At 33.3% G+C, this 12,305-nt stretch overlaps 2 protein-coding genes across 2 annotated transcripts; one reads left to right on the top strand and one right to left on the bottom strand.

Annotated features, from left to right (window-relative positions):
• LOC18612032 (ABC transporter G family member 10) lies at positions 1,151 to 3,090 on the top strand. Its single transcript, XM_007048607.2, has one exon. It carries the CDS (start codon positions 1,214 to 1,216, stop codon positions 3,041 to 3,043), a length of 1,830 nt encoding a protein of 609 aa, XP_007048669.2. The 5' UTR covers positions 1,151 to 1,213; the 3' UTR covers positions 3,044 to 3,090.
• LOC18612033 (transcription factor bHLH30) lies at positions 5,939 to 7,646 on the bottom strand. The gene is made up of 2 exons (XM_018115216.1): positions 7,169 to 7,646; positions 5,939 to 6,735 (listed from the first exon to the last, which is right to left on the bottom strand). The coding sequence occupies exons 1-2, from the start codon at positions 7,463 to 7,465 to the stop codon at positions 6,244 to 6,246; spliced, it is 789 nt and encodes a 262-aa protein (XP_017970705.1). The 5' UTR covers positions 7,466 to 7,646; the 3' UTR covers positions 5,939 to 6,243.

Below are 12,305 nucleotides of genomic sequence, written 5' to 3' on the forward strand. Positions count from 1 at the left end.
ATATATATATATATATATAAGTGTATAAACATTATATATATATATATATATTTAATTTATACATAAGTATTACTATAACTTGTAATAAACTTTATTTATATTATTACACTTAATAACCTTATTAATTATCATCTTAATTTTTATAATATATTATTTATAATTAGTTATTATTTATATAAACTTTGATATAATACATTATAACATATAAGTTGTGTTATTAATTTCATATATACACAATATAATAATATTATATATATATTTAATTTATACATAGATATTACTGTAATTTGTAATAGACTTTATTTATATAATTACACTTAATAATTTTATTCATTATCACTTTAATTTTTATAACATATTGTTTACAATTAGTTATTATTTATACAAAATTTGATATAAAAATTAAAATATTATAGCATATAAGTTGTGTTATTAAGTTCATATATATAATAAAGTAATATATTAAATATACATACATTTAATTGATACTTAATTTGTATATTTATAATTATAGATGAAGTTTATAAATTTTAATAATATAATTTAAAAAAATAATAAAATTTTGATCCATTGATTTAAAATCAAACCGATCAAATTAATTTTATATTTAATCGATTTGATCTTTTTCATATTTGATTAATTTTTATCAATTTTTTAAAAATATTAGTCTATTTAATAATTAGATTCCCTCAGTCTTAAATGCATACCCTCATTTGGCAAGTAAAAGCACTCCCCCAATCTTATCTGCATCCCCTTGGAATTACCAAGTTCCCATTTAAGGCTCCCAAGGGATTGTAACCGTAGATTACTGAGTCACATGGGCAAGCAGGATGGCTGACGCAACAAAGACCAAACACCAACAGCACGCTGGGTCAACACAAACTTTACCTGCCAAAATATATATATATATATATATGGTTTCACTTTTCATACGAAATTTTGAAACTTTCAAGCCTCATGTACTTGGTAATGACTCCTAATACACCACCACCAGCTGCCCTTCCACAGTGTTGTCAATAGAAGAAAATTATATAAAAGAGTTGAAGACTGGTTAAGCTGTCAAGTGTCAAGTATCAACATGCATGCAAAGAAATAATATCAGCTTTGCGGCTAGCATGTTCGAAGCACGGGTGGTTGGGTGTGTTAGCTCATCTTCTTGTTTGTGTATCTCCCTATTCTCCATATCTTTGGCCCTTCTTTTGAGTGCCTTCAAATGGAGCTACCCACAAAGGCACCGGATTTTAGAGACAAGAAAACCCAGTATACAATAAAGACCAAGAAGCTTTCCTACTGGTTATCTAGGCGGGTTGATGACTTCAGTTGGTTTTTCAGGAAGGAGGGCACTGCTAGTAAAAGAATTTTGAAAAATGTGGACTGTGAAGCCAGACCTGGGGAAATCATGGCAATTGCTGGTCCAAGCGGGGCTGGCAAGACAACTTTGTTGGAAGTACTAGCAGGAATGATCCCACTGAGTAGGCTTTCTGGTAATGTTCTTGTAAATAACCAGCCGATGGATCCTAGACACTTCCGGAGGTTATCAGGTTATGTTACCCAAGATGAGATTCTCTTCCCGCTTCTAACTGTCGAAGAAACACTCAGGTACAGCGCACGTCTGAGGTTGCATGATGGGCCAATGGCTGCAGCCAGAGTAAGAGAGCTACTGGAGGAGCTTGGATTAGAGCACGTTGCCAAAGCTAGAATTGGTGGGGAATCAAACCGTGGCATTTCAGGCGGGGAGAAACGTAGAGTCTCAATTGGGGTTGATCTAGTTCATGATCCGGCTGTTCTTTTGATTGATGAACCAACATCAGGACTGGACTCAGCATCAGCCCTTCATGTAGCATTGTTGCTGAAATCCATGGCTGTGAAACAAGGGAAGACAATTGTTTTAACCATCCATCAACCTGGTTCCCGAATTCTCGAGCTGTTTGACCAAGCTTTGCTATTATCAAATGGAACTGTTCTTCATCATGGATCCCTGCATCTCCTTGAGCAGCGTCTTGAATTATCAGGTCATTCCATTCCTCGGCACATTAACATTCTCGAGTTTGCCATCGAAGTGAAAGAAGCCCTGGTCAAAGACGCTGAAGAAAGCCAAGAAGAGGAGAATGCTGATCTAGAACAAGGTTGTGAAGATACTAGAAGAAACACTCAGGTCAGTAATGTCAGAGAAACTAATATTTGTTACGCCAACCCTCAATTCAAGGAGGTTTTAATATTGGGTCAGAGATTTTCCAATAACATTTACAGAACAAAACAGCTTTTCGTAGCAAGAACATTACAAGCCGTACTTGCCGGGATTGTGCTTGGCACTATATTCATGAATGCAGCTAGTGATTCAATGAGATTTAAGCTACAAACACAGATTGGCTTTTTTGCCTTCAGCCTCACCTTCCTGCTCTCGTCCACGACAGAAGGCCTACCAATTTATTTGCAAGAGAGAAGAATTTTGATGAGAGAAACCTCAAGGGGAGCATATAGAATCTCTTCTTATGTCATATCAAACACTCTGGTATTGCTTCCTTTCTTGTTAATTGTGGCTCTGCTGTACACCATCCCTGTATACTGGCTAGTAGGACTGAGGAGGGAAATCGATGCGTTTCTTTATTTTTCACTGGTGGTCTGGATGGTGGTTCTAATGTCAAATTCTTTTGTAGCATGTTTCAGTGCACTTGTTCCAGATTTCATCATGGGAACATCTCTGATCGCTGGCCTCATTGGATCCTTTTTCCTGTTCTCTGGCTATTTCATATCAAAAGAGGACATACCAAGGTGTTGGATTTTCATGCACTACTTGAGTCTCTTCAAGTATCCCTTCGAGTGTTTTATGATAAATGAGTATGGAAGAGAGAAGGGCCAGAAGAGATGCTTGAAGATTGTGGAAGGAGAGTGCTACCTCTATGCCGAAGGGTTTCTGATGCAGCGAGGTCTTAAAGAGTCACAGAAATGGAGTAATGTTGTTGTCATGTTGGGTTTCATTGTTGGGTACAGAATTCTGAGCATTTTTATTTTAAGTTACAGGTCCTATAGAACAAAAAGTTAAAGGGCTTTCTGCTGTGAAGTAGACTTGAAATGAGCTTCTTCTATATAGCATCACAGAACTCTTTAATGATATTTAACATAACTTTATTGAAACTCATGCTAGTTTCAAAACAACATCCCTTACAATGAATAATGTGACTTTCACTCCCTAAAAGAAAACATTATTATTCGAAATACTGTTGTGATGCAATGGACCTTGTGCTCAGTGAGTAAGAACTTCAAAGTTACCAACAAGAATCAGCAGCCACTGTTTCTATGCACCTGCTTTAATATCCAGCTAACTGAAATGCCGAATTACACAGGACTCCCACAGTCCAAGCACTTCCAAGTTCCCATTTAACATGAATTTCACATCCCCCAAAAGAAGAAAAAGAATAAGAAGAAATGATTTCATGTATTTCAGATAGTCAGCACCGTGAGTCAGAATTTTTTGCTAATAGAAATGGAGGTTAATGGCAGTGTGAAACAGGAATGGTGATTGTGATACCATGACGTACTGGTGTTAAACCTGAAGGGGAAAGGATCATAAAGATGAGGGTTCAAGAACAAAATTCCCTACGCTGAGAACTACTTTTACCATGCTGATGTCTACAGAGAAAAAGGAAAAGGGGTGACAATGCAGAAGAAATATCATATTAGGAGAATAATCCTAAGCATTATCTGCCAAGAGATCCCCCTACTCTAAAACATCTCATTTCAAAAACTGACTCTCTTTCAAAGTTGTATTTATCCCAGGTGGTAAATGCAGTTGGCAATAGTCCGTAACAGTTTTTATGAGCTCACTTTTTTTAAGATGATTTAAGGGCTTTATCACTGTGCAATATTGAAGAACAAGCACTACTATCTCTTCCTAAATAGTTTAGTTTCCAAATAGTCAACAATAACTGTCCCAAAGAGGTCCTACCTTTCCCCATTCTAAATCAAAGGAGCTTCAGAAACAGCCATGCTAGTACCCATTGCCAAAACTGTAATATCAAGGAACTGAACTTTCTAGCTTTGCTTTTGGGTTTCATTAAGCTGTGAATAGCCTTAGAAGTGGAGTATCAGTACTGCTTAGATATGAAGTTGACATAAAAGAATACCACATTCTTGAATGCTAAATATGATAGCTTAAGAGCAGAGCAAAATAAACATTGACAATTGCTGGTACCTAACTGTAAGAGGCATTTTCAACATATTTAATAGCAAAGTGTTGTAGCAGTACAGCCAAGCAATGAAGCTAGTATGGTGTAAGCAATTTCCTTGTAGGACTTTCTTTGTTACCAATATGGTAAGAAAGATATGCACCTTAAAAAAGAGACTTCATTCACAACATTTCAAAGCATTTACTTGCCAGCTTTATTGAATGGTTGTACCCAACCTGCCAATGCAACAGGTTCAGAGCAAGCTAGATAGTTCTAAATCAAATGGCTCCTAAAGTGATGCACTTGTGTGCATTTCATTTCAATATTATGGCCAAGGCCCGAATTAATCTACAATTAGTAACAAAAATACTACTCCTAGTACAAAACAGCAGCTACTCTGATGCTTATATTGTTTGTTCTCTTATAGAATTTGGGCTCCACATACAAGTTCCAGTCACAAAGCTTGTACATATTGGTAAAAGAGGAGCCAAGGGATTTGGCAGCACTGCTTTCAGCTTGTACAGTTTTCTTTAGTAAAATGAATACAATCCCTATCCCATGTATGCCTGTGCATAAAGAAAACACATATGCTAACAGCACCTTCTCATAGAAAAGTAGTTGTAGATTCAATAATAAGGAAGAACTTTCTTCTACTTTAAAAGTGAGTAAAAGACTATTAAATTTGGAGATGATAGCATTTTCTTCTTTACATAGTAAAACTTACCAAAGCATCTTACGGTTAATCCTCCATTCCCAATCAAAAGTTTCGAGTTTGATGATTACCAAGTGTTTCTTATTCAGATTCAGGTATGGAGAAATGTCCACTCCTCTAGCCACTTTAGAGATATAGTAGTTATCATTTTCTGCCAGAATTTTGTGTCTTCCTAGCTCCCAAAGGATATTATTAATTTTCTGTACCCTTCCACCCAATTCTCAAGAGTATGACTCTTGGCTTGTGGTCTTTCAAAAGACCATTTCCAAGAACCTATATTTCTTTACTTAACTTACCAGCTAAGCTCCTCCCCTTCTCCCCTGCATCTTATGTCTCCTTCTGATATTATTAATTTTCAGTACCCTTATATTTCCTAAAGCACAAGACACACAGACAAAGAGAACAGAAAAAGGCACCTGCCAAGTCAAGTAAGTTCTCTCTCTCTCTCTCTCTCTCACACGCACACACACACACACACAAACACAACTATCTTAAAATATAATTTTGTTCAACAACATTAATTAGATTGATTGATACCACAGTCTAATGTGTTTGAAAAATCAAGCATTATCATATTTAAGTATAACTCATCTTCATACAGTACCTCAATGTTTTCTATATCTTCACTTCCATCTTCTACAAGTTCTTCATAGACGGTATTACCTATATGATACTTTTATGAGCAGCAATAGTCCAGCTAATAAAAGAAATTAAAAACTAAAAAGATCAAAGGAATGCTTAGGATAGGTGCGCTTTATGCAACTTTTGGCTCTTTTTTTTTCAGAATAAGGAAAAAGTTGCCCCTTTCCTAATGGGGTGCAAGGCACTTTCTTTGATCTGCACTGCACCTCAGCACCTGGGCACAAGCCTTGAAAACACTGCTTAATAGAGTTTCCTGAATTTCAAGGTTCCCAAAAGCAGATGTTATCCAATTTGGGAGGAAGATGAGAAATACTTAAGAGTTTCTTATTGTGCATGATTGGAATATGATTTAAGTCACAATGATTATGATGATATTTATGAAAAATAACTATAATGTATCTTGAAGCAAACAAAGACCTAAAAATGCCTCTGATTCACTGTTATCCACATTGGGTAAGAATATTGATAAAATAACTCTCTACCACAAGTTTTATCATGAGATAAGTTGCCCATTTTACAGTATCTATGATTTATATTACAGCAGGTACATCATATGCAGTCACCTATAATCCAGTAATGAGAGACCTGTGTATATAAATTCTCAAGTTTATACAGCAGAAGAAACATAAGCAATTACTGACTATATATATCCAGCATGCCTATGACTATGGACATCAAAAGTTGCATTCTACAGAATCGAACCACTTCTAAGAAATTTTATGCTCACCAAAGATCTTTGGATGAAGAAGATAATGAAGAATTGAATAAAGAAATCCTCTGCCTCTTGTTTGACAGTGTCGCTTTAAAGGAGAACTCCTCTGAAGCAGAAAATTTATCAAGTACAGACCTAAGTGTTTGGTCTAGGGTGCTTGTAGAAATCCTTACTGCAGGATCTTTAGAGTCCCGTTCTTTGCAGCTAGCCACCAGAAAAACATTCTTCATCCTTCCTTCCCAGGTTGCCATCTCTGCTTTCACTATTATTAAATGGAGGGCATCAAGTGCTTGTCTCAAATCAGACAAAAGTCCAGGTTTATAATCACAACATAGAGATACCCTAATCAAACAAGGTTTTCCATCTAATTCATCCTCCTGCTTTTCCACTATGACTTCGTCAGTGTCCGTTGGAATTAGAATGCCTTTACAAGCTTCTTCCGCATTCTTCTTTAGTTCTCTCATGTGTCTAATCACCTCAGTAAGTAATGATGCTTTGTCCATCTGTGAGTTCAAGACAGCTAATTCAGCAAACCCAATTAAGGAATTACAAACAACTAACTCACCAGATAAGACATTATAAGTAGAACTCAAATCATTAGGGACTATCAACATCAACTAGCCCCAAAAAAAGTTCAAAAAAAAAAAATTTTTGACTAGCAAGAAAAATCAATTGTTTTAGTAGTACTGGACTCACACTGCAGCATACATAAGCCTTTTTCAGTCAATCTTACTAACTCATGTATGATGTATGCTCAACAGTGACCACTGGACAATTGCATTTAGCAATCTCTATTTCTTTATATATTGAATCAGATACTGCTAAAATTGATATTAAATCAATCAAATAAGAAAACTACCATACTTTTTTCTCTTTTAATAACCATTCAACCAAAATCTTAAGCAGACGAAGATCAATTTTTTTTTTCTTTTTTACCTTCTTTGCATCCGGTAGGATGTCACGGAGTGTATCAAAATGAGCATTGATCCTGGCTCGGCGCCTCCTTTCAGCCTCACTGTGATTCTTCAAAGCAGCCATATTTCTCTCGGCTGCCACCCCTTTTCTCGGCAAGTTCATCGTAGCCTCCACAAGCTCTCCTCTCTCACTATCCAAAACCAATGACGAAGAGGAAGAAGAAGAAGAAAATGACACATTTCTTGTTTTCCCTCGACACCCTGAATTCACCATGAAACCAGAGCTGTGAGTGTTGGAGCTCCAAGAAAACTGGTCCATGCTACCAAACAAGCAACAAACCAATCAACGAGATAAATTGGGGAGAATTATTTTTGGTTGGGAAGTGTAAGTTCCATTTAAGGCAAAAGGAGAAAGCTGTTCTGTTTGAAGAATGAAGATCCAGGAGGGATTGAATGGGAAAGTGCGTGCTGCCTACATTTTCCATTTCCTTAAATAAATCATAAACAATCGTAATTTCTAACCGAGCAAGTTGACAAAAAGTCTGATAATGTGGTCAATGGTCATTGCCCACTTCGAAAGGCAAAGCTGATTGGGGAGTTTGGTTCAACTTCACTATCATTGCTTCACTGTGCTCCGTCTATATTTCACAAAAATTAAAAAAATAAACCAAAAAAAAAAACACTACAAGATTCTACCATCGATCTTAAATCTTTACTATGAACATTTAATTTAAAATTTATTGATAATAAATAAAATATTTATCTTATATTTATATATAAAAACTATCTTTACTTGATTGCTCTTTCATTTTGTATATAAAAACAATCTACTTATCACTTAATTTAAATGTCACCTATAAGATAATTGACCTATCATATAGTTGAGACATCATTTTGTAGGTATAATAAACTTATCATGGAAGCAACATTAATGAGGATCACATTTACTATAATACTATCTTAAAATTTTAAGATGTGCATTCAATTTAAAATTATATTATTTAAATATTGATAAAAATTTTACATTTATTAAGTTAAGAATATCTTAAACATATAAATATAATAAAGTTTTTTTATTGATTGTCAATTTCATTTTAAGTTATATGTTATTTTAAAATTTTAACAATACAATTTATGAGAAAATTAAAAAAAATTAAAATATCCGTCTCTTAATATATTGGGTAATCTAACTAAATTTTACATTTAATTTTACACAAAAAAAAACTCTTCCATTAGCAAATTCCGCATGAGACTAGAATGATTTTACAAGTTAATTTATATATTTTTGGTCTATGATCACAGAAGGATAACAAGAGTTGAGAAAAATTAAGGTATTTATAAGGCACAGTGCAAAATCCATTAATATATATGGTAGCAGAAATTATAAATACTAAAAATCCAAGTGATGAGTAATCAAACTTTGGTCTGATTATTTGCTTTTGTCAAAGCCGCATTTCTCGGTACGCCCCCACGTCGATCCCGGACGCCCACCATGGTTGAAAAGTCCCTTGGCATTATGCGTCGTGGTCGTGGTCGTGGAAAATCGTGTCTAGCCCTTTTTCGCTACTTGCACTGCCCTTGGCATTTCTAATCTCAAAGTTAGACCACACGAGGGTCCCTTTCTTTGTAGTGAAAAACCAGCTCACCCCCACCAAACTCCGTTTTTCCTTTTCTGGTTTTTTTCATAGCGAGTGCAATCCCATTTCATGATAATGACAGAAGTCCGTCATTTACTTCCATTTAATCCCTTAAATAAGATTCGACTCTCGTATATGTTTATTACATCTCCTCTAAATATGGACAACGATAATGATTATATTAAAAACTAGTGACAGAAAATAATAAAGGAAAACCAGAAAAAATCCATAGAGACTCATCTTGGGATAGGTTTTGCCTTGTCATCATTTCACCTTTATGGTGGTCCTCAATTTCCCCATTTCTGCCAACTTTTCTATTGAAACACTTGTTAGGTTCATCAAACAACTGCAAGAACCAATCCAATCAACAAAATTAAACGACTTAGAAAACCTTTGCTTCTGCGTATAAGAAATTACCACCGCCTTCTTCTTTAGTAGAGGTCTCCATCGACGGATTGATCCTATTAACACCTTTCAAGCTTGGGACTCAATGTCACGGTCTTGAAACTTTAATCAAGTTTCGAGTGACGTTATAATCTCGTGTTTGTAAGACTAAGTAAGTTTAAATAAGATTTTTTTATGATCAACGCGAGAATGTGGTAAAAGTAAATATTATGTTTTTTTGATGAGCAAGGAATCAACAAAAAAAAAAATTATTTTTGAAAAACTAAGACCACAGTTGATGGATCCTTTATATATGGATTGACTCAACAATCCAAACGAATTGAATTAATCACGGATATACGGAACGTGACACTTAAACCCACCTATTTAATCAATAATAATATTTTTAATTTGAGTCGAACCAAGCTCCGAGGCCTGATTCGAGTCAAGCTGAGCCTGCTGGCTTGACAAGTAGCTTAGCCCATTGACAGATCCATTCCTTTGAGCGGGAGGTTCCTATAGGATTTGGATCACCCTACCTTGTCTTTCCGATTTCAAACAATCAAAAGAATAAAATAAAATAAAAAATCCAAGGATAAAAGGTTGTAATGGGTTTTACACTGAATTTTATTTATATTAATATTCATTAGCATGTACATTACACGTCAATACTTGTTTTATTTAATTTTAAACAATAATCTTAACAAATAGTTCTAACCGTTAGACTTTTAATTCTACATTGAACTTTTTCAAATTTATCTTTGAAAAACATAGAAGGACCATGACTATACGCCTAACACATGAAGATAATTAATAGGTCACTTAAATATTTTTTTAATCAATATTAAAATGATTAAAGATAAATAATTACAAATTTTATGATAATGTGTATTAAGTCACATTGATTACGAGGCATATCATTTTAAAAAGAATATCTGGGACATTCATTGATACCACATGAACCATCTCGGTTTCCATATAGGAAAAAATAAGAAAAATTGTAAAAAAAACAAGTATGAGAGAAAAGTATTATTAAAAGAAAAAAATCTTACTTGAAAGTGTGTTTTATAAATGAAATAAGAAACCTATTTATAAGCTAATAATCTAAATAAAATTTATAAGATAAAGATAATGTTATTGTTAATGAATTTGATTTGGATTGATTAAATTTAAATTCTAACCTTATATAATCTATATATAAATCTAGATATACATAATCAAGTATAAAAATTCAAATCAAATTACACTTATATGTCTAAACTACTGGGCTATTTGGCTTGTCTCGATTGCCCAACTAGTCTAAACTCTCGAATTGTGATATAATAGATATTCACACATATATTCATAACACTCAACTTGAATGTCTATTGTATTAAGAATATGTCTCATTAAAACCTTATTAAGAAAATACTTCATTGGAAAAAATTCAAATGAGGAAAAAAAAGTACATACTTTTTTTAAACAATACGCTTTTAAAATACAGGCTCATTAAAAACCTTATCAACAAAAACCTAATAGGAAAAACTTTGATGAAGGAAAAAAGCACAGTGCGTATTTTACTTCTCTTGATAACTGTATTATTTAAAATCTTTAAAATAACGCATTTCAATCTTTTGTATCAATTTTTCAAATGTTGCAATAGAAAAGGCTTAGGTAAATAAATCTACTAAATTGTCATTTGAACGAATTTGTTAAACAATATATCACATTTTTTTTGGAAATCATGAGTGAAGAAGAATTTTGATAAAATATGTTTTGTCCGACCGCCTTTAATGTGTACATCTTCTAACTAAGTTATGCAAGTAGTATTATCTTCTTACAATGTTGTTGGAATTTCCTTCTTGGTTGATAAGTCACACATTTCTTGAATATATTGAGTTATAAATATTAACCAAACACATTCATGACTTGTCTTATGAATTGTTAAAATTTATGTAAGGTTAGAAGAAGTAACAACTATAGATTATTTTACAGAACTTCATGAAATAGCCATACCTCCATATGTGAATAAATAATTTGTTTGGGATCAAGTTTTGTGTGGATCAAATAAATATCTTGTATTCGCATAACTAATTAAATCTTATTTTGATACATTTGAGTAATATACATTTATGTCCATTGTTCTTTGAAGATATAGAATTATATATTTAATTATATTCTAATATCTTTGAGTTGGAAAATAACTATATATTACTAATAAATTTATAGCAAATGATATATTAGGTTGCATATTGTTAAGAAGATACATTAGTACTTTGATTGTACTAAGATATGGTACTTTAGGACTCAGGAGTTCTTCATCATCCTTATGAGATCGGAAAGAGTCTTTTTTCACACATAGTGACCTTACAACCATTGGTGAATTCAATGGATGTGCTTTATATAGAATCGTTTTAGCGTTTTTACTATATAATTTGGTTGATGGATACAAATTTCATTTGTCAAGTGCTCAATTTGAAGACCCAAACAAAACTTTGTTTTTTCAAAATCTTTCATCTCAATTTTTTTTTAAGTAACTTTCTTCAGGAGTTCCAATAATATTTAGGTAATCAACATAAACAACAATTACGTCAAATTCATATCCAAATCATTTTATAAAAACACAAAGCCATATAATATTTTATAGCTTTCTTTCAACAAATATTCACTAAGGTGGTTCGTTATAAAGTGATTATACCACATGCATATGAATTGCTTTTTATTCATATAAATGTTTATTTAATTTCATTGAATAATTTTTTCAAGAATTCAAATTTTATGCTTTAGGTAACTTAAATTCTTTAAGGATTTTCATATAAATATTGATATCAAATGAGCCATATAAATAAGTTGTAACTACATTCATTATACGTATTTCAATCTTTTCATGTATTGTCAGACTTATTTAATATAGAAATATAATTGCATCCATTATGAGAGAACGTCTCTTCATAATCAATACTAAGTCTTTGGGTATAACCTTGTGCAATAAGTTTTATTTTATATCTCATGTAGACACTAAATTACAAGTAAAAAACAGAGTAAAAAATATATAAATGAAAAATGAAAAATGAAAGAATGAAAAAAGGAGAGAGGTACGACTGGCAGGGTGCGGACGCACCCTGCCAGGCACCTCTCTCACCTGCCAGACGCGAATTT

This window comes from Theobroma cacao, chromosome 1, assembly GCF_000208745.1.
Source record: "Theobroma cacao cultivar B97-61/B2 chromosome 1, Criollo_cocoa_genome_V2, whole genome shotgun sequence".
NCBI classification, from domain to species: domain Eukaryota; kingdom Viridiplantae; phylum Streptophyta; class Magnoliopsida; order Malvales; family Malvaceae; genus Theobroma; species Theobroma cacao.

Excerpts from the sequence above, each read along its gene's own strand:
- LOC18612032 (XM_007048607.2), top strand. The coding sequence starts at position 1,214 with ATGGAGCTACCCACAAAGGCACCGGATTTTAGAGACAAGAAAACCCAG.
- LOC18612033 (XM_018115216.1), bottom strand. The coding sequence starts at position 7,465 with ATGGACCAGTTTTCTTGGAGCTCCAACACTCACAGCTCTGGTTTCATG. Across the intron at positions 6,736-7,168 it reads TCCTACCGGATGCAAAGAAG|ATGGACAAAGCATCATTACT; the intron begins GTAAAAAAGAAA and ends TTGAACTCACAG.